Source organism: Melopsittacus undulatus, chromosome 9, assembly GCF_012275295.1.
Source record: "Melopsittacus undulatus isolate bMelUnd1 chromosome 9, bMelUnd1.mat.Z, whole genome shotgun sequence".
Lineage (NCBI taxonomy): Eukaryota > Metazoa > Chordata > Aves > Psittaciformes > Psittaculidae > Melopsittacus > Melopsittacus undulatus.
This window is the reverse complement of record NC_047535.1, coordinates 38,334,054-38,356,013: the sequence shown is the minus strand read 5'-3', so window position 1 is coordinate 38,356,013 and position 21,960 is coordinate 38,334,054. Positions and strand designations below refer to the sequence as shown.

Here is a 21,960-nt window from a genome sequence, read left to right as displayed (position 1 = left end):
AGCCGGCAGCTGCTGCTCGGTGGCTCCTCAGTGCCAACCTGGGAGAAGCTCTAGTAAACAGCCCCGCTCCCTCCCTGGAGAACGCCCTTCGCTACGAGCCTCCGCAGCAGCGGTGCCCTGGGCCGGACCGGACCCGGCTCTGACGGGCAATGCTTGCGAGTACCCAGGACTACAACTCCCAGGCTCCTCCGCGGAGCAGCCCAAAGGCGCATGCGCAGGAGCGGCTCTCCTCGCGCGAACTCCGTTTCCCGGGAGGCCGCGCGCGGGGCCTCGCCACCGTTTTAATTGTCCCCGCCCGCCGCTCGCGTCGCCGCCCCGCGCACTTTGACGCGTCCCCAGCGTGGTGACGTACAAAGTGTGTGCCCGCCATAGCAATCGCGGCCGCCGCGGGGTGTGCGGGGCCGAGCTCAGGGGCCGGGGGCAGCGGCGGCGACCCAGCGAGGCATCGGGCAGGTACGGGGCGCTGGGCTGGGGGGGGCGGGCCGCTCCGCCGCCGCGCTTGCCCCGGGCTCGGCCCGGTCAGGCAGCAGCGGTTGGCAGCCGCGGCCTCCGCGCCGGGCAGAGGTAGAAGGTCCCCTCAGGGCCTGAGAGAGCCGCCGGCTGAGGCCGGTTGGGCTGCGCGCCCCGCCCCCGCGCTAGGGGGCGCTCTCGGAAGCGCAAGGGGAGAGGGGGGCGGTGAGGCCTGGCGGGCGCTGACCCCGTCCCGTCCCCTCTGGGCCTGTCAGCTCTACCGGCGGGGGGTGGGACTGCGCCGCGCCGGCCCCGCCCGCCCCGGTGCTCCGCCGGCCGGCCCGCCCCCTGCCGCCCTGCTCGGGGACTCTCTGGTGCTCCGGGACCTGCGGAGCTGCCGGTTCGCATGGGGCTTTGCAGGGCTGGCTTGAGCAGGGAAGGAGGGAGGCAGGCAGGCTGGCTCCCCGGCTTGGGGTGCTTCCTCTTCTCCCTTTGCTATCCTTTAAAGCCCCGCTTGGAACGGGCAGCGCCGGCGGTTCCTTCCGTTGGGTCCCGGTGAACTGTTGAACTGGCGGGCAGCTCCCGCGTGCTTGCTGGCATTGCTGCGGCACCGGGCCTCGCCGGAGCTGTCACTGCGCTGTCCGGGCCCAGCGCTCCTCACGGCAAGTCGGGTCCTCGTGGTGTTGGTTCCAGACGTGTAGAGGGGAACTGATGTTGCAACAGAGAGTTGTTTTCTTTTTTACCTTCTTTTTGTAGCTAGTAGAAGTTTATTCTCCTTTTTTGTGCTTGTCCTGGTAGAGCAGGCCATAATTCCAAGTTTGGTTTGTAAAAGTGGAAATTCTGGGAAACTGAATAACTCTGTGGTTTTCTCTGGCCTTAAAACCATAAAAATTGGTCCGTTTAAAAGCAAATATTTAAAGCGACACTAGGAATATGTTCTGTACTAGCCAAATTGGGGTGTTGTTAGGGGTTACAGCGGGAAGCTGAACCAGCGAGGACTTCCCTCATGTATGATGCCAGACCAGGTTTTTATGCTCCGTAGATCGTGGAGGTTTTCTTAGTTTTGGGCATACTTCTTTCCACAAGTGAACTTTGGTGTTGACAGTTCATGACAGTTCATTACCGTTGGTTATTTCAGCCTGAACAGATTTAGGCAAATAGCTGTCTGGTATCTTGTAATTTAAAGAATAGTTGTGATTGAAGGGAGGCTTTAATTGTTTTAAGAAGTAGGGAATTATTTGTGTTATAAATATGGAAGAACATAGAGGTACGCTCCTCAGCTTGCTGTGTATTTTGCTATATTCCAATCATAAGTTCTTAATTTTCCCTTGCAGTGTTGTATTATTATATTTGACTTCTCATCTACTTTGTGTCCTCAGCCACACATAAAATCATGTTTAGGAACAATATGAAACTTGATTGTTTAAGCTGGGTTATTAAAATTTGAGTTGGTAGTATCCATATGGATGAACAAATCCTCGCGTAATTTTTGTCTACATATCAGTATAAATGTGCAGTCTTTCTACAGAGCTGATTAAATTTGTTGGGTGTCCCCCCCCCCCCCGGAGGGATGATTTGTGGGTTTATGTGGCTCTTTTTTTTCCATTTAATTTACTAAAATATGGATTTTGCACTTATTTCCCAAGTAGCCAAACTGTTGGATTTCAGATTTTACAAATAGATTTATTTTCGCCTGGGAGGTTTCACACTTCAAAATGTGCCTCTGCATTGAAGTCAGTGTGTGGTGTGGATTGAACCCAGCCACACAGCTCGTTCACTCACCCCCCCCCCCCCCCCCCCTTGCTCCCCCAACTCCCGGAGAGTTGGGGCGGAGAATCAAAAGAATGTAGCTCCCATGGGTTGAGATAAGAACAGTTTAATAAGTAAGGTATAACACAAATCACTACTGCTACCCCCAATAATAAATAATGATAAAGGAAATAACAAGTGAAGAGAATATGACACCTCATCACCTGCCGACTGATAACTCACTGCACCCTGCCTGACTGAGCACCGACCAATACCTCCTCCAACCCCCAGAGCACCAGCCCTTCCGGGTAACTCTTGGTTACATCCTGGGCATGATGTGCTGTGGTATGGAATACCTCTTTGGCTAGCCTGGGTCAGCTGTTCTGTCTCTCATTCCTCCCGGCCTCCCCTCCTCCCTGGTAGAGTATGAGCTCAGAAACTCCTCGGCCAGGGTAAACATTTGAGCAGTAACTAAAAACATCGGTGCTATCAGCGCCATTCCCAGGCCGAAAGTCAAAACACAGCACTGCACCAGCTACCAAGAAGGAGAAAACATGACTGCTACTGCTGAACCCAGGACAGTGTGTTGGGAACCTTGCAGTCTTTTTCATTAATGCAATGCAAAGTCAATGAATGACCTGGAGTAGTGTTGCAGTCAGTGCAACACTCAAATATGCTGGGGAACAAAAGGGTGAAGCTGAACTCCCTGAAGTGTCATGACCTGCTTGAGGTTTGAAGTTAGTGGTCAGTGGGACTTGGGTTTCTGACGTTCAGAGGTGTCTGACTAAGGTGACGCAAGCACTAAGGTGTCTTGAGATTTTAGAGCTCTGTGAGTAGTGGGTACTTCCAGCTATCTGCATCTGAATACTTCTTTGGGTTTCCCTTTTCTGTCCAATTTTTACATCTAAGTTCAGTGCTCACAAAATCTCTGCTGTAATATTGGGGTACTAAGTAGTGTTTAACCTTAAAGTGATGCCAAGTGCTGAAACACAAATACTCCCACTGAAAATCCACATATGCAATGTGATAGTTAAGGTTGTAAGTATGTCTTTCATATCAAATCCTTTGAGAAAGTGCTTTATGCTTTTTTAATTTCAGTTCTGTTGATTCTAAATATAATACTGACAGTAATGGTGTTTGGGAAAAAAAATATTCCAGTTCTTAGCTTATTACATATTGTAGTTGAAATCTCTAGAGGCCATGATTTCCAAACGTTCTAAAAGATAAATCATGCTCCTTATGGATTTAAATCCCCAGTGAGATACCTGCTCCCCATCTTGCTGCTGCTCCCTGTTCTGCTTGTTCCTGGAAGGCAACTTAAGATTGAATTTATTCACCAGTCTGTCCAAAGGAAGTATTGAAAGTCCGAGTTGCACTCACAGACCTCCCTTCTAACAGGCTGGTATCGTTCTGGCAGCTCCAGTTTAGTTCATATCGTTTCTGATCTTGTCCTTTTCTGTAGAGTTCTTCACTTGGGTGTGAGATGGAAGTCTTGCAAAAAGTGAGTTCAGTAGGAGTTGCTTTGGGGTTTGTATTTAAAGTTATTTACCTGCCATACTATTCTATCCATATATCTGTATTTTGCTGCTAATGTGTATTAATACAAGAACTGTGGAAGCAGATGCTTCTGAGGTAGTTGCTGTTGTTGCTGCTCTTTGCGATGCCATGTAGAATAGTCAAATTGTTCTGAATAGGTTGAGAGGGATAGGCCTTTGGAATAGTTGAGGTGCCTTAGCAAGACGTTTACTTTCATTGCTTTGTACCTATAGAAAGGGTGACGTTTTTGTGTTTTAACTTAATTTCAGGAAAACAGTTCTGTGTCAGTACCAGTGATTTGACCCATAATGTACTTTAAATGAGGTAATTCTCCAGGTTTTAGGGACAGCTGAGATTTTTCTGGGTTTACATGGTTATGGTGTAGGGCAGGATGTCCCAGAGGGCAATGTGAGCATTTCCCATAGTCTTCCTCACTGGAACTTTGTTGTCCTGTTGCATGTGTTGCTGGACCTTTTTGATTTTCCAGCTGAAGCAATTCAGGGTTGTTGGGGGAAGTAAACCATTCTTCAGTTTGCAGGAGGGCCTGTACAGGCCTTATACAAGCTCTGGGATCACAAGGCACTTTATTCTATATCCCTTGGCTGTAGACTGAAGGTGGAGATGTCAGAACTGGTTGAATGCAGACACAGCACTTGCATTCTGAGGCTGAGTAGATTAGTCTGGATGTTCATCTGTATGGTTAAAAGCTCAAAAGTGCTGCTGGCAAGTGTTGTTCAGTTAATGAAAAAGGGAATGGAGCTTTATGAGCTTGAAAGTTTTCTTTTTCAGAGCTGTTTCAGTGTGTGTGTACAGTCTTAGGTGTTGTTGCCTGCATATAGATAGTGTTGTGTTTTTTTTTTCCAAAGAGATTTTTGCATCTGCATCAAATTTCCCCAGTCTGATTTTGTGACGAATGAAAAATGAATGCTCCAGATAAAATTGTAATTACTTGTCATTTAGAAAACATAATCTTTCTTTATGCATAGGTAGGTTTTTTGGTAGCAGATGTTCACTTCACAAAATACTTTTTAAAATGGTTTTCATCACACTGGGTGTCTTATAGTCACAGGTTTATTTTCCCATCATCTTTGGGGGATGATTTTTGTGCAGTTTCAATCAGTTTTGTCTTCAGGCAGGTGATCTTCACTTCTTGTCTCCCACTTAACTCACCAGTCACAAAGTCTGAAGCACCTATGAGGCATGAGGTAGAGCTGCAGGATTGCTCATCCATTCCCTGAGGGAGAAAAGGTTTTTAACCCATTGGAGTTATGTAACACTGGGTTAAACATGGCCATGGTTTTCAGAATGTACCTGGCCTATAAATGTTTATTTAATCTCAGTTGACCTATGGCCTCCTTTACAGCTGTCATTTGACTGGTTCATCAATATGTATTTCAGGAGTAGGTGAGTATATCACTGTCGTAAACAGATCTGTATTTAACATTGGTTTGGGAAGTTCTCTCCCCAGATCAGTTATGACGAAGGGATATTTAATCTCATGGCAGATGGATATTGGCCATGTTATGGCTAATGAAATGCTGACAATTCTTGTGTGGCTTTGGATGTGAAAGAATTTCTTTTGCTTTGACCCATCCTCCTCTCCCCTCACCAATACAAGGTCAATTTATAAATTAGGATTGGGTGTTCCTTCCTCCAGAAATTACCAGTCTTCACAACAACCACAGTCTGTCAGATTGGAAACTAAGCTTTGGCAGTGTTTAGGGGCAGATTTTGTTCTAGTTTGGTCTGTTAATATTTCTAGAAGATCTTTATCGGACTGACAAAAATTGACATGTGGAAATTCAGAGGCTTTGACAGAATCTGGAGTGATAGTTCCTGTTGTTAAATGGTACCTTGACAAGTCTCTCAGTGCTGTAGCAGAATCTCACTTATGAGGATGGGAAGATAAATCTCCTGTCAGTTGCTGTCTGGCAAGTAAAAGCTGATTAAACTTGAAGTAATTGCTCCAGTGCTCCCTCCTGTGATCATTCTTCCTTCTTACCAGAGTCGCTGACTGTTTTTGGAACCCTTGAACAAGTAGTAATGCAGCAACCTGCAGTTTCCCACCTCCTGCTCTTTTGGTGCTCCTTCCACTGCTCACTGCTGCTCAGAGCCGCTGCCTTCTGCCTTTTTGGCAGTGTGAAGCTAATAATGATTCTTGGCGCATTCACAGCTGTCTGGAGGGTGCTAAACTGGAATAATGACACTGGTCATGCTCTTCTTGTTCTAACTGTTGTTTCTTGAGTAAATCCCTGAGCAACAGCAAAAGGCTGACTGAGGTCTGCTCATGGCATTAAGGTAGAGCTTAAAAAGCTTCAAGTACTGAGCACACCTGTGGTTAAGTGCATTCTTCCCATCATGGTCAGGGTTGTCATACACCAGTTAAGACTTGTGCTCAAAGTGTGTGCTTGTTCTTTATTCTTCAGGCAAAGGACTAAAACAGAACTTCCAGCTTCGAAAGTGAAGTTCAGCAGTCACTTAATCTTCTCATTCTCACTCCTTGTTGCTAACTTGCCTCTTCCCAGTTGATGTGTAAACTTTGGGTTAGATTATTTGAATGAATATAGTGAAACTGTATGGGATTTCTTGCTCATTTTTCTACAGCCCCTCTTTTCTTTTTTTTGGGTGTTACCTTTGCCTTAGGCTAAGCCATGACTTCAGGATCTGGGCATGTGGACTCCAAGGCTGAGCTCACTGCTTTGCTTGAGCAATGGGAGAAAGAACATGGCAGCGGGCAAGACATGGTCCCTATTCTCACCAGGTAAGATCTATTAAATAAATTCCTGATGCTGAATATCTGAAGATACTTGACAGCAGCTTTTACCATGTTTTTGCTTGTGATTTTTACATACCTGATTACTTTTTGGTAATTAATTTTCTTGGATTGAACATTGAACTCTAAGCGTCGTGTTTAATACACACAATTTTTGGTAAGATTTATATTGTGCGGAATTTACACAAGAGTGTCTCTAAAACATGAATTAAATTCACCGAAATAATAGAAGTCAGGGGAATCACTAAATAGTTGAAATGATTTTGGTGTCTTCACCCAGAGCTTGTAAAACATTGATAAAGATCAAAAGCTATGAGGATGTTGTTCATCAGAGTGGTGGTGTGGGGTTTGTGATTGGTGTAACATTGGTCAGATTAAATGAAAGGGCGAGAGCAACTCCTTGGATGAATTCAAGAGATTATATTGAAAAGACTTTATTGAAACTTATAGGGCATGTTTAAAGTGAAATATTAAAACTTGAGTAATTATTTTTAAACTGGATGTTGGTTGACTAGCATTGTACTGCATATATGAGGAAAATATTCCCTGAACCAATAAATAACTAAGGAGCTGTGTAGGTATCAGTAACACCATTAATTATAAGACCTTTTCTATTACAAGAGAATCATTTGAATTGTCAATTGTATTGTGTCTTGGATAAACTGATACTACTCTTGCTTTAACAGGAGATTCACAGAAATTCCACCCAATTCCTTATGCTGCTGGTGGCAGACCTGTGGCCTGCCTAGTATATGCAGAGAGACTTAACTGCACTTGTACGTTAAGTGCAGTCCAGGTTTCTGTTCTGCACTGTTGGTCAAACAAGTCAGTGCACAGATCCTGAGCTGGCACTGGATGGAAAGAATAGGAATCTGGCGTAGCTTCTTTGCACAGATCTGTGCCATGCCTCACCTAGTGGGCACCGCTAGGGTGCTGTTGCTACGTTTTAAAGATAGCAGCACAGAAGAGGGAGATGAGCAGCAGAAAGGCAATCCTGAACAGTTGAAAATGAGCAGGTCACTTGAAAATCATGAGACATGTTTTGGTGTATCTTTGTGTATTGTCTGATTCGTGTCTTGAAGGAAACATATGTGCTATTTCAAGGCTTTTTCTTACAGGCATAAACAGCAGAAATTGACTAGAGTCTAAGAAATTTAAAGACATTTAAATTAAACATGTCTTTTCTTGTGTGCAGTCTGGCACTTCTTGCTCCCCCTCAGCTCCTTGAGTTCCATACATTACTTATGCCCAGACAAGTCTGATAACTCCCTTGGTTCTCCAGAGTTTCTGTGCAGCAGGCAGAGTGGTTATGGATGGTGAAAGCTTGGGTATATTTGCTTTAGTGGAGATAATACAGATTTATTTGTGGTAGATAGCAAGGGGATCTACTGGCTCTGGCAGAAGCTGGATTTACAGTGCTTCAGGTATCAGTGAAAGCCATATGTCTGTCTGGAGGAGAGGGGTTTAAATACAGCATAGATTTAAAGGAGTTTGCAGGAATTGATAATTGGAGTTCCCAGTTGCAGCTTGCTGGTGTCCTGATGCAGATTAATGCCCTTGAATATTGTTTTAGGTAGAGGAAGCTGTGGGCATGCTTGTTGGTGAGTGACATTTTTCTACTTCCTTCCTCCTTCTGAGCTAAATAGAAGAAAACTTCTCTGTGTGGATAGGGATCTGCTGAATGTGATGCTGAAGTAGCATATGTGGCAGGGCAGTAGTGAGTATTTTGACAGTCACAGGACAAGAACAACAACAGTGTGGCTTATATGTCACAGCTGATTGTAGCTTCCTGAATTTATGAACTCTGGAGTGTCAGAAGGTAGGATTTGAAAAAGTTGCTTAGAAGGCATGGCAGCAAGTAACAGGTATTTAGTGTTTAAATAGTCTTCAAAATGTTGCAAATTGAAATGATCTTGCAAGAGCATTAGTTCATAGTCTGGGTACAAGTTGTGTTCTACCATTCTGGCAAATCCTGGGAGTCAGATCTTCACTGCATCCCTGGAGCCTCTTTCAAAAAGGGAGTAAATCAGCAGCTTAACATCATTCGTCATCTCCACAAACCAAGCGTGTTGTCATGTGGGATCCTAGAGCATCTTATGCTGTTGCAATCTGTTGTAAAGGCTCAGGTTGGCCATTAATGGTGAATTAATGCAATATTAGGATTGCTTTATATTATACCCTCTAGATCCTGGGAGTCTTGCAGGGTTGACATGCTTTTATGTATACCACTGTTGTTTTACCCTCCCTTTGCTTCAACTGAGAATTGACAAAGGTGTTGATCTAGATAGATTAATCTGAATCATTTCACAAGCTGCCTTTGTATGTGTTAGTTCAGAGAAGGGTATTGTAAACAAGCCTGTGTTGTTTTTTCTTTTCCTTTTTGAAAGTAAATTTTAAAGAGGCAATGCTTTTTAATTTTTGCTTAAGCAATTGTGACTAATAGTCTCAACTGCTCTGTAACTGGTGATTCACAAGTCTGTTTCAGCTAGGCTGTGATAATGTTGTCGTCCCTGAAACCACTTGGCAGCTTCAGCTGGCATGCTGCTTGGCTGCCTACCTAAGCAGGATGGACTGATGAGAATGTTATGCTCACTTTCCATGCTGCTTGTCTGTCCTTTCTGGCACATTATCAAAATGCTGATTATCACCTAAAAAGACCTGACAAGCTGAGGGTGCAGCTTCTCAACTCCCCATTTGTCCCAGTTGTCTGTCAGCAGACACCTCTCAAGCTATTAGTTCCTATGGAAAAAAAAAGAGGAGCTGGCAGAGATGTATATAAGTAGCTTGCCTTTGCCAGCAAATCGTGAGAGCCCAAGCTGTGCCACCTGTTAGCAAGGGACACAATTTCCATCTCCTCACATTTAGGCTTACTAAAAGTAAATATTAGAAGCCCGTAGGATAAACAGTATGCTCAAAGAGAATTGTCAGAGCAGAGACAAGCAGGAAAGTTCTCTGCTCATTCCTGATGAGCTATTTTGCTGTTCCTGAAATCTGGGCAGGCTTCGTAACACCATCCTCTGTCATGTGGGCAAGTCAGTGTAGTTCGCAGGGGCAGGACCAATTACATTCTTCCCTCTAATTGTCCACAGGAGCACAGGGTATTTTCTGGAAAGTAACCAGAATGGAGGAGAAGTCAATGGCATTCTGTAAGAGAAATCCTCGCTTGTAATAAATCCTGATCTCAAAGTATTAAGAACTTGTTTTCCAATGTTGTGCTGCACATAGACTCTGCACCCCACTCTAGATTTCAGTAGGAGGGAGGGAACGAGGTCTTATACCAAAGAAATAAAATTTGCTACTGTTTATTGAATATTGCTCTTTATTTCCCCTCAAACTGCATTTATTTCTGCTGTAACACTTTATGGAGAAAGACAGGAGATGAATATGGAATTATATATTGCTTGACCATGAGATAATCTCCCTCTTCTTGATTTTGTGTAAATAAAAATAATAATTCCCCTACTGCCCATTCTAAATGAATTGGAGCATAGGACTCCTTGTGTCTGATGAGGCTGCTTCTCATTTAAAGGGAGGGTACAGCTTCAGAACAGCCTTCTTTCTTTTTTTTTCCCTGGTCTGGAGAGCATTTAATATATTTTGAAGGCCTATGAATAGGGAGCTGGCTGAGTGACACATGCTAAAAAGTTGAGCTTTGGTGGAGCTGAAGGGATATGCTGAATAGAGATTACACAACACTATTAAATATTAAATAATTTTACTATCACACAATATTATTAAAATATGCATAAATAACAAAAAGTTGTGTAGGCAGTTTGAGCAGGTGCCCCTGCACAGACTGAGTAGGAGAGGGGACTAAGTTGCCTCTTCAGGACTTGGTTTGCTGCGAAAGAAAGACTATGTGATGTTGAGAAGTACTACTTGAGCCCTTTATTTACTCTAGTTCTCTACAGTTTGATGTCACAGAACATCACCAGGACTCTAACATGAGTAAATAAGAGTTGTTGGCCACTCAGAGTATCATGCTTGTGTTATCACTGGTAGTTGATATGGGTTCAGCATGTTTTGGAACAGCAATGGGGAGAATGAGATTTTAGTGGCAAGTCTCTTTTCTCACCCCTCTATTGTGAACAGTCTGAAATCCTCTGGTGGCACTGAATACTGTTCAAATGAAAGCTGATGAGCTGTTTGATAGCACTTTAACAGATAGGCTATTGTGAGGAGCTGTGCACTAGGGGAAGACCCAGTGTGAATTCTGCTCATTTGATGTCATTTCTTCTGCAGAATGTCTGAGCTGATTGAGAAAGAGACTGAAGAGTATCGCAAAGGGGATCCAGACCCATTTGATGATCGACACCCAGGTAAGGTGTCCTGAATGGTTTTGGCACCACTAGCTCTGTCACAATGGATAGCAGGTAATTTGTGTTTAAGCGTAAAAAAAATTTACCCTGAATGTGCCTACTGCTGATCAAGGTCTGAAACCGCTTTTGCACTGTGTAGTTGTGCTGTAGTGCTGATATTGGGCAGTTTTTATGTAGAGACAGTGATGCTTTTTATCTTGTTATCCTTGGATATTTTTTTTTTTGGAGGTGACTTATTTACAAGTTACTGGAACAGTTTGCCTGACATCTGCATCTTCACTCTATGAAAATGAGAGTTTGATACCATTGGACCACTAAAATGTGTTGTGCTTTGACTAGTAGGCATTCCAGGGATGGAATGCCTGCTAGAAAAAAATGCTAAGTCAGTGAGTAATTTATATGATTTCTTCTGTAATTCTCTTTCTGAGAGAGTTCTGGCTAACTAGAGTATTCTACAACCAATCTTAAGATAGCAGTTCAGTATTAATCTTGGCATCTTGAGGGAGATGGCTAAATCTTTTCCTGTTTCTCCCACAGGTCGAGCAGACCCAGAGTGCATGCTTGGTCACTTACTGAGGATACTGTTCAAGAATGATGATTTCATGAATGCGGTAGGTTTGCTCTAGAGCTCTATCAATTCTGTGCTGCTCTACGATTTGAGTTCCTGACATCACCTTATCATTTTTGTTTAATCTGTGCTGGTTAACCTCACTACTTATTTAATATTTATTTTCCTGCTATCAGGACTAGCTCTTCCGTAGCTGTGGTTTTTAAAATGGATTGAAGTGCAACTGATTTGCTGCTGTTAAAGGGACTCAAGGAAGGGGAAGTTCATAAGCTGTTCAGGAGTGGTGGAATGTGTTTAGCAACAATTGAATTAGATCTTCTCAAGGCTTATCAATCGCTTTAAAAATGACCGTAGCTCCTCTAATACAAGTTTAAAAACATAAGTAATTTCTGTAGGGGAAATTAATACCACTAATTCCAATGCCTTGTCTCAGAATATTTGGAAATGCTGGACTGCCTATGGGAGCAGAGGAGTATGTCAGCTCTAGAAGACTCATACAGAGAATTAGAAGGCAAGAGTTTGACTTGCCTCTTGCACTGCTGTACTCTAACACGAGTTACTAGCTAGAATTTTTGGTAGCCTCACATCCCTGCAAGCACTAGACATTGCTGTAAGATTCTGACAGATTGCTTGCACGTAGCTTTCTGTCTTAAAGTGCAAGTGATAAGCAAACATAGATGCCATTAAAAATGTGCTATTTTTATATTGACTTTTTTAGCTACTGCGTTTTTGCGTTTGCACTGTTACTAAACAGCAATTTTTTATAGGCACTTGTCTTTACAGATCAGTTCAAGTTAGGTATTTAGTTGGTGCACAGCAGAGGGGTATCCTGTTTCTCTGAGAAATAATTTCAATTTCTGTGGCACTGGGGAAGCAGGTTAAGGTTTGGTCATCTTAAGATCCAGGGTTTACATACTGACATTTCTTACTTAATCATTTTGCTGCTGTGGGAGTTGTAAGGCTTTCACTGCACTGGTTTTGTTCAGAGTTGAATTTCAAACTGATGTTCCTGATCTTCTCTAGCTAGTGAATGCTTATGTGATGACAAGCAGAGAACCTCCATTAAACACTGCTGCCTGCCGACTTCTTCTGGATATCATGCCAGGACTGGAGACAGCTGTTGTCTTTCAGGAAAAGGTATCTAAGGCCTGTTTTTTAATCTTGGTGAATTATGTACTACAGTGGTCTTTCCCATAAGAGAAACTGGTAAAAAGCCACATTAAAATCCTGTCTCTGTGAGACAATCTGTTCACAGCTTTTTGATCTTGGCGTGTTCAACTGACCAAATCTTGGGTATTTCACATCTATTAGGGTATAACAGGACTGATTCAAACAGAGGAGCTGAAACTTAATGTAATGTTTTGGGAAATGTCATTCCAATTATTTTATAGGCCAGTGAATGGCACAGGCTGCATAGAGCGTGCAGACTTGCTGTAGGAGTCTTGTCCAGTAATCCCCAGCTACAGCAGAGCAATAGCAGTATTAGAGTGAACTGATAAGCGAGTCATACTTTAACTAAGCAGTCTGAAATCCTCATGCTTTGTGGGGATTATCTGGAGCTGTGATGGACAGCTGGATCGGTCTTTTCTGTGCTGGCAAGTGTGGTTTTCTGAAGGAATGCACAGAGGGTTGAAAGTGAGGAGAAAGTAGATTTCACTTCTGAGCCATAGTTTCCCCATCTAAAAATTAATGTAATGTTTTTCTGAAGTTTGGAAATCAGGTAGTGCTTTATACAAAAGTCTAAATTAATTTATTTACTGTTGGAAATATGGATGTGAATTCTAAAGCATGATAAAATGAAGTAATAATGTGCTCCCTTTGTAAAAGATTGAATTTAATTTGAGGTCTTTGTGATCTATCCGAAAGCTAAGACTGAAAGGCTTTAATCTAAAAAAATTAACAAGTCAATTGTTCCCCACTTGCAGAGGATATAGGATTTCTTTTAGACTAAACCTCTGTGTAAATTGAAAGTATGTTTTTCACTGAAGTTTTACATTTAAGGACTGTTCTCTGGACTTGATAATGTGGCTGCCTCATGCCTGGCAGTGTTCAAGGCCAGTTTGGATGGGGCTTTGAGCAACCAAATCTACTGAAAGGTGTCTCTTCCCATGGCAGAGGGTTGGAACTAAATAAACTTTAAGATCTCTTTCAACCCAAACCATTCTGTGGTTGTGTGAAGATACAGAGTTCTGTTATGGCCCTTTGGGTTCCTGTATGTATGCAGGAGATTTCAGGGTAGCTCAGGGATCCAGTTCAAGAAGGCGCTGTTCTGGCCAGGAAGAGGCCCTCTGGTGGCCATGGTACCTTGTGTCTCATCAGCTTATTTTTTTTTTAATAATGTCTCAGAGCATTTAAATAATAATACAATTTTCTTTAAATATATGAGGCAACTCTTTAAAAATCTGTAAGCTGAGAGTTCTCATTGAAATGTATGTCTTCCTTATTACATTTAATTGATCCTTTTACTGTATTGTACCTGTGAGTCAAATTATGTGCAGTGATCCTGTCATGATAATGATGTGTTGTGTGATGTTTCAACATCCAGTAATGATTTAGAGAGAGAAAATGAGGTGAAAAAAGGAATATTTCATTCTGAACCACTGTATTTTCAATTGACCGCTTTAATTTTTAAATAACACTTATCCAGCCTAGTTAAGAAAAGGTGCCTGGCAGCCTGTGTTTTAACACTGCAGATTGTGTTGCTATTAAAATTGTTAACCATATTTAGCATGAAGATCTTCATATGTACAGATTGGTATACTTGCATGGATTTCTCTCTTCCCCAAACATTGCGGAGAATTGTTCTTTTGGCTAGTGAGTAGTCATTAGTATAAAGAGTTCCTCTGGCACCAGGTAGCTTGCTCATTCAAGACTTTTAAATTTAACCCTAGTTAAGCTTTTAGTGAAACATAAGATTTAGCCAAATTCCGCTCTACTCGGTGTCAGTTCAATGTGCTTTATTTGAAATCTGCTAAATTGCTGGAGATTTATACAGAGGAGAGTCACAAGGATGATCAGGGGCTGGAGCACCTCCCGTATGAAGACAGGCTGAGAAAGTTGGGGCTGTTCAGCCCAGAGAAGAGAAGGCTGCGTGGAGACCTCAGAGCAGCCTTCCAGTATCTGAAGGAGGCCTATAAGGATGGTGAAGAGTGACTTTTCATCTGGGACTGTAGCAATAGGACAAGGAGGAATGGGTTTAAACTTAAGGAGGGGAAGTTCAGGTTCGATATAAGGAAGTTCTTTACTGTGAGAGTGGTGAAGCACTGGAACAGGCTGCCCAAGGAAGTGGTAAATGCTCCATTCCTGGCAGTGTTCAAGGCCAGGTTGGATGGGGCTTTGAGCGACCTGGTCTTCTGGAAGGTGACCCAGGCTGTGGCAGCAAGCTGGAACTAGATGATTTTAAAGTCTGTCCTGTGTTCAGCAGTAGCAGTCATTTTTCTCCTGTGTTCCAGTGCTGTGGTTTTAACTTTCAGCTGGGAACAACACTGATAACACCAATGTTTTTAGTTGTGTTGCTAAGTGATGTTTACTCTGACCGAGGACTTTCTCAGTCTCATGCTCTGCCAGGGAGGAGGGGAAGCTGGGAGGAAGCAGAGACAGGACACCTGACCCACACTAGCCAAAGGGGTATTCCATACCACAGCTTGCCATACCCAGTATGTAAACTGGGGGCAGTTACCCGGCAGGGCTAGATTGCTGCTTGGGTTGGGGTGGGTATTGGTCGGTGGGTGGTGAGCGATTGTATTCTCTTTCCTTATTGTTTCCCTTATATCATTATTATTGATGGTAGCAGCAGTGGTTTGTGTTATACCTTAGTGACTGGACTGTTCTTATATCAACCCGTGGGAGTTACATTCTTTTAATTCTCCTCCCTATCCCTTCGGGAGCAAGGGGAGGAAAAAGGGTGGGGGGAGTGAGCGAGTGGCTACATGATTCTGAGTTACCAGCTGGGCTGAAACCACAACAAAGTCCTTTCCAACCCAAACCATTTTGTGATTCTATGTTTCTATATTGGTGAAACCAACAGGAGGTTTGGGCTTGTTTGTTTCGACTCATCAATTTATACCTGTAGTGTTTGGCTGCCTCCTAGGCAGTAGATTGGCCTCTTCAGAAGAGCTTTTGCAGGAATGCAAATCCTGATTCCAAAGATCTTATGCCTGGCAATAGTTTTATGCAGCTTAAAATGTTAATTTATTTATTTTTTTGGTTGTATGTATTTTTACTTAATTACATGATGGGTAGGAAATGTAGCCTGGTCATCACTAGAGATGGGGAGAATTGTTACCAACAGATGCTTTCCCTGGGACTGAGAAGTTAAAAGTGGAATATAACTGTTGGAATTGCTTTCTTATTTTCTTCATTCTAGGAAGGCATAGTTGAAAATCTCTTTAAGTGGGCACGGGAGGCCGACCAGCCACTAAGGACGTATGCAACGGGGCTATTAGGAGGAGCTATGGAAAACCAAGATATTGCCGCAAATTACAGGGATGAGAACTCGCAGCTGGTAATGATCTCTCCATCACTTTCCTTTTTAAAGGGCAGATTCCCTTACCTTGTTTGGGTTTTAATTGTTTCATTTGTGGGGAGCTCACATACATGAGTTAGCATATGGGTCTTACAGTGGTTGTTATAATATCGGTGCGAATCAGTAGTTCATGCTTTCCATCCTTTCCTGACTGATTTTCCCCATTTACTGAGCTTGGGGCGTGCAGTGTGATTATTGTTATACTAATTGTGCTAAGAGACTAGTGGAAACCTAGGAAAGAAGGCAAATAATGCTTTTTAATGGGAATCATGTTCATAGCTTCCTTAAAGAAACGTTTTCAGAAGCTTTACATCTGTAACTATCACATGTTGTGATATACGTACCAGACAGGGATTTTAAAATGAAAGGTAAATCAACATGGGAACAACTTAATATGAAATTTCATTCGCTTCAATACTAAACCTTTTGCCAGTTTAGTGTTGATTCTGTATGATGTTTACCAGCAATTGAAATGACTTTTAGAAAGTAGAGGAGGCAAATTTGTCTCCCAGGACAGTGTACAGTGTGTTGAACCATAGGTGAATCCTAATTCTTGCACAGATAAAGCCTTTTAAAATAAAAGCATGACCTTAGGCTCTGTGGACCTGCAATTTGTCAAAGCTGCTGTCTTCAAAGGGAATGTTGCTGTTAGGCTAGGCAGAGACAACGGAGGGGTGGTGCAAGCTGGTTATGTGATTTTGTTAGCACCAGTATAGCTCATCTGCTTTTAATGGCTTTTAAACCACTTCCTTCTCATGCAGGAGATGAGGTGCCAATACTTTAAAATGAAAGTAGCTGTAGCAAAAAGGATTGGAGTTTTCTTATTCACTTTGAAATCATTATTTCACTGGGCAAATATGCACCACAGCACTTACTTACACGCTTTATGCTGCAGGGTTGGTTGTATGATAAGAACAAAAAATATAGCCAGTGTGAGTTGTACGACCAAAGCAAGAAGTGCGTTCTTATGCATGCTGCCTTTGTGAAACAGGTGGCTTTGGTGCTTCGACGGCTACGAGAGCTCCAGGTGACTGAAATGACTACCAAGCAAGAAAACAAGCGTCCCAGTCCTCGGAAAGTGCCATCAGATCCTCTGCTGCCTCTAGATGAAGAAGCTGTGGATATGGATTATGGGGAGATGGCAGTAGATGAAGAGCAAGAGGAAGTTACTGGTGATGTGGATATCTCCTTTCATCTTGATTCAAGTCATAAGACCAGTAGCAGAGTAAACTCTGCTACAAAGCTAGATGATGGAGAACTGAGAAAAAGCAAATCAGGGAAACAGCGTGAAAGAGACGACTTTCGGAAGGCCAAGCAGAAGCTGGGCTTCTCCACTTCAGAACCAGAGCGGATGTTTGTTGAACTGTCCAACAGCAGCTGGTCAGAAATGTCCCCGTGGGTGATTGGCACTAATTATACACTTTACCCCTTGACTCCCGCCATAGAGCAGAGGCTAATTCTTCAGTACCTGACTCCTTTAGGGGAGTACCAAGAGGTGAGCACATGAAGGTGGGAGGAAGCACCCTGTGCTTGAATTCTCCTGACAAAACTGAGTGGTATTGGGAGACAAATTTGCAGAACTCTCATATCACTCTGATGTTGCTTGATATGAAGGAGATTGGTAACCTATCTGGAGTTGTTGATGACTTCCAAATTGGTGAAGTCATTAGTTTCAGTATTACTTGGTAATACTCAAACTGGAGCCCAGCAGGTGTGTGGTCTAGTAGTTGGAGAATGGCAGTAGGTATTTTATTCCTGGTTTCTGTTAAATTTGGTGATGGTTTAGATGGCACAGGGCAAGTCACTTTGAAATTACAGACATCTTTCCTCTGGAGAGTGAGAGAGACTCAGAAGTCTGATGAAATAATGAACTTGAAATTCAAAATGAAGTGGTTTAAGCTCTGCAGGAGTTATGATATTATGCAGATGTTTTTGAGAGCTGTTGTTACTTAAATGGACAAAGTAGCTGGGCAGTGCCAGATTTACCAAAGCGTGTTTCCTTTTTTTTTCTCTTAACCATAAACCTTAAGTTAGCATAGGTCTGCAGGCCACTTTGATTCCTGCTTAATCTTTTTTTAGGTGGTTTAGCTTAGTTTGAAGTAGAACAAAGCAACACAGTTTTGCTTTGTGATATACATCATATGTGCATGCACGTGTGTGCCTTGCTTCTGTGAGAGCCAAAGAAACCATTATCCCCCTAATACCCTGCATGCTGACTGGATTACTTCATATGCCAGCAATAATAGGATATAAAAATAGGAATTAATACTATAAAGCTGTTACACAAAGAATTATGCAAAGGGTTTTGGTTTGTTGCCCTGCTCTCCTGTTTTTTCTGTTCAGTTGTTGGGTAGTTGTCTTTGCACAGATGGAAAGTGGAACCTATCGCCAGGGTGGTATCTGTGTGGATTTGCCATAGCCGCACTTGAAGGAGAGTCTTAAGATTTCCGTGTGGCAGCTGTCATGCACCTTGCTGCAGTCAGCAGATGTATTACAAGAGGTCTGTTAACCTTTATTGCTTCCTATGGATGGAGCTGGTTACCACTGACCTCTCATAACAGGTATCTGCTAATAGGGGAAAATTGGGGGTTTTAGAGAGTAAAAACCAAACGAGATCTTGTATTTTCCATGAAACATTCAGCTAGTCTCCCACTGTTTTTCTCAGCTGCTACCCATCTTTATGCAACTGGGATCAAGGGATCTGATGATGTATTACATCGACCTGAAGCAAACCAATGATGTGCTGCTCACTTTTGAGGCCCTTAAGGTAAATTACTTTCATAATGCCTATGGTCTAAAATGGACCATAAACATTGTAAGAGGATTGAACGTATGTCTGCTGCTTGTGGCAAAGGCAAATGCTTACCTTCTTTAGGCCTGTGTGCATTCCCTGGAGTTGGAACTGGCTTTCACTCAGCTTAAATGCATTGTGGTTTTGGTTTTACAGCTCTCAAGTATTTAAAATCAAAAAAGGGGGGAAGGGATGAGAAGATCTCACTTGTGCAGGAAGTGCCATTAATTTCTCCTGCCATTTGCCTAAATGAAGAGGATAAAAATTCTTTTTTTGGTCAAATGTTTGTGTCCCTGCTGCCCTTAGACAGTATTCCTGCATTGTTCCACTGCTTGTCTTCTCACAGGACATTTGTGAGGGGTGAGAAGCATAAGTGCCTTACTCCCAGAAGCCCCAGCATGACATCTCTGAGCTTAATGTTTGAAATACAATAGTTTTGTATGATTAGTCTTTAAGGTTACCTTGCCAAGGTACAGAAACACAAAAATAACCTTATTCAAGCCAAACCTGCAGTGCAGCAGCACAAGTTGTATTTTTCTGTGTGTTCTTTCTGTCTGTCATGGTAACCTCTCTGCCTCTGATCCTCCAAGTGTCATCTCTCTCCTCATTTCACTGTCACTTGTCTGAGAATTTATTTACAAGGAGCAATGTTCCTATCAAAGTTTAGGTTATTTCAGCTGGGAGTGGGTGGGTTTTACTGTTCCTTCTTACTTACTTGCTTACTTACTTACTTCTTACAGTTCTTACTGTTCCTTCTGAAGGTGTTGGTAATACAGGAGTGTGTAGTAAACTTCAGTGCAGCTGCAGACTTTAGTTTTAACAATAGCCTTTAAACTTTATTTTGTAACATTTTCTTGCCAGCAATGTGGCATTTACAAGCTGTGAATGCAAATTTAAATATTTCTTGGTGATAATGATGAGTAAGTATGAAAAGAAGACAAGATGGCCAGTTGGATAGTTTTTAAGTTGCTCTGTTTTTCCTGTGTTTTTTCAAGATGTGTAATACAAAGTTATGGTGTCTTTTTTGCTTTTGCTGTTGGGATAAATACTACATTCTGCAGTTAGTTGTAATGGGAGGGGGAAATAAGGTGGACAAAGCACAGATCATGTGTTTCTTCTGCCATCTGTTTTTCTGTGGGGTGGGGGATGGAATTGATGACAGTTTGAAGAATCCCAGTCTAATCTGCTTTTATCCTTCCTTAGCATTTGGCATCATTGCTGTTGCACAACAAGTTTGCAACGGAGTTTGTTGCTCATGGAGGAGTGCAAAAGTTGCTGGAGATCCCCCGTCCTTCCATGGCAGCAACAGGGGTCTCCATGTGCTTGTATTATTTGTCTTACAATCAAGATGCCATGGAGAGGGTAAGAGGCATGCTTTCACTGTAACAGCAGCAGTTTCTGTTGTTTCTAGGTGTTTCTACCTGTGTTCAAACAGTGAACAAAACTTCTAACCTGAAAAGTAAATCTATATAGAAGACTTTGGTATGTGCAGGTAGTAGGTAGTATATAAATAATGATGTATTTGAGTGTTTTGTTTCAACAGTTTGGATTTCAATTCCTAGGGAGTTAACTGAAGATCTCTGTCTTGTCAGCAGTGTCTCAATACTTTTATCTCCATTTACATCTTACTGTTCCTTCATTTTCTTCAAAAAACCCCACCAAAGCCAAAAAGCCTCCCCCATTCTCATTTGCCTTTCCTTTCCTGGCTGTTCCAATGGATATCCAAGATTGTGTTTTTTCCATGCATGGTCCCAGTGTGGATGGATAGCTTCAGTGTTACACATACCTCAAGTCAGATTCCTGGTGGCAACACAGCCTCTGTGGTGGTGCTAGAGTGCAGCAGAACACCAGTGCACGTCTGGTCTGAATTGTTCAGGAAATCAATCTAAATGACACTAAAAGTTCCCTGTGGCCTGAGCTTATCAATGTCAAAAGAGCTGACCATGAAGGTGAAGTTCCTCACTTCATATTTTAACACAGAAAAAAAGTCTTAAAAGAAATCCACCTCTCAGTTCAGTTGTGTTCCAGCAAGATCCCTTTAGACAGGCTGATATTGGCAGTGCACCTTTAAGCTTCAGTTTCCCAGGTACTTTAAACATTGATTCTGTTTCTTTATGTTTTTAGTACTGGCAGCAGCACTTATGTGCTATGAACCAATCCACTTTATCCTGAAGTTGCTACCATGCCAAGTAAAAAGAGATGAACTTTCAGCTTGGGAGCATTAGTACTCACATATGGGAACATCATGCTCTAACATTCAAAGCAACTGCATAGTTGTAGCCTAAAGCCTTGCAGCTCTGCTCTGCTTTGAGTGATAGCTTTGCATTCCCGGCCTGTCCCTAGCATTGTCTAGGGGCTTGGGGGTTTTTATTTGATTTTTCATGTTTGTTTTTTTTTTAGCTGAAAATTGAAGCAGATAAACTGGTAACTGTACATTTCTGCGTATATCTTCCTAGTTTTTGATGATGTCTGAGTGTGTGTTGTGATTTTTAACAAGCTTAATGCTCTTGAGCACATACTATCTAGACTAGTAGTGGTTGGTTAAGGATCAGTCTGTATGGATTCTGCTGGCATTTGTATGACTGTGTTCAAAAACCTTTTGGTATTTGCAGTTGATCAGGGCTGTCTGTATCCTTTATTAAATCTCACTTATGAGGGCAGTAAAAGTGAAATTGGTATAATGTTCCCTCCACATTTTTTACCCACTATGTCAAAGATGGATCCTGGTGCCATATAACCTGCTCTAGTGTTTCCATGAGCTTTGTCACGAGAAAACACTGTATGCTCCCTTTTCTCCTTTTTTCTGCCTGATTCCACTTACTGCCTGCATTGTTGTTCAAAAGGATAACCAAAGGCTGTGGCAGGGTGCTGTGTTAGGATTTTGTCACCTCAGGCCATGTCATGAAACCATGCAGCTGTTTTGTAGTGACATTGACTCATCTGCTGGATGTTATCCCTAATATAGATACAAGCTAGAACAGGTTTCTGTGGTACGTTCTTCTCTTGTCTTTGGATTTCAGAGGAAGCAAGTTTCAAGGGGCAGTCCTTTGTCTTGTAGTTTATGCCAAGCCTCTGGTCTTGAAGTGAAACCAAGGCTGGACCTGGTAGCAGTGCATTCTTTGAATATGTCCAACAACAGCAGACAAAAAATCTGCTCACTTGACATTTGGCAGCTGGTGCCAGTGCTTCAGCTGTCTGTGCTATTCCTCTTGGCACTGACCCTGGCAGAGGGTTCCAAGTTCCTCACTG

At 42.6% G+C, this 21,960-nt stretch overlaps 1 protein-coding gene across 1 annotated transcript in view; it reads left to right on the top strand.

The window, feature by feature from the left end:
- The first annotated feature begins 301 nt into the window (after nt 1–301).
- Nucleotides 302–21,960, top strand: part of DCAF1 (DDB1 and CUL4 associated factor 1) — a 57,804-nt gene continuing 36,145 nt past the window's right edge. The window contains exons 1-9 of the mRNA XM_034066084.1: nt 302–453; nt 6,379–6,496; nt 10,751–10,827; nt 11,365–11,438; nt 12,419–12,532; nt 15,762–15,899; nt 16,912–17,415; nt 18,586–18,687; nt 19,915–20,073. Of these exons, the coding sequence (XP_033921975.1) occupies nt 6,387–6,496; nt 10,751–10,827; nt 11,365–11,438; nt 12,419–12,532; nt 15,762–15,899; nt 16,912–17,415; nt 18,586–18,687; nt 19,915–20,073 (1,278 nt within the window). The 5' untranslated portion in view covers nt 302–453; nt 6,379–6,386. The remainder of the gene's footprint in view (nt 454–6,378; nt 6,497–10,750; nt 10,828–11,364; nt 11,439–12,418; nt 12,533–15,761; nt 15,900–16,911; nt 17,416–18,585; nt 18,688–19,914; nt 20,074–21,960) is intronic.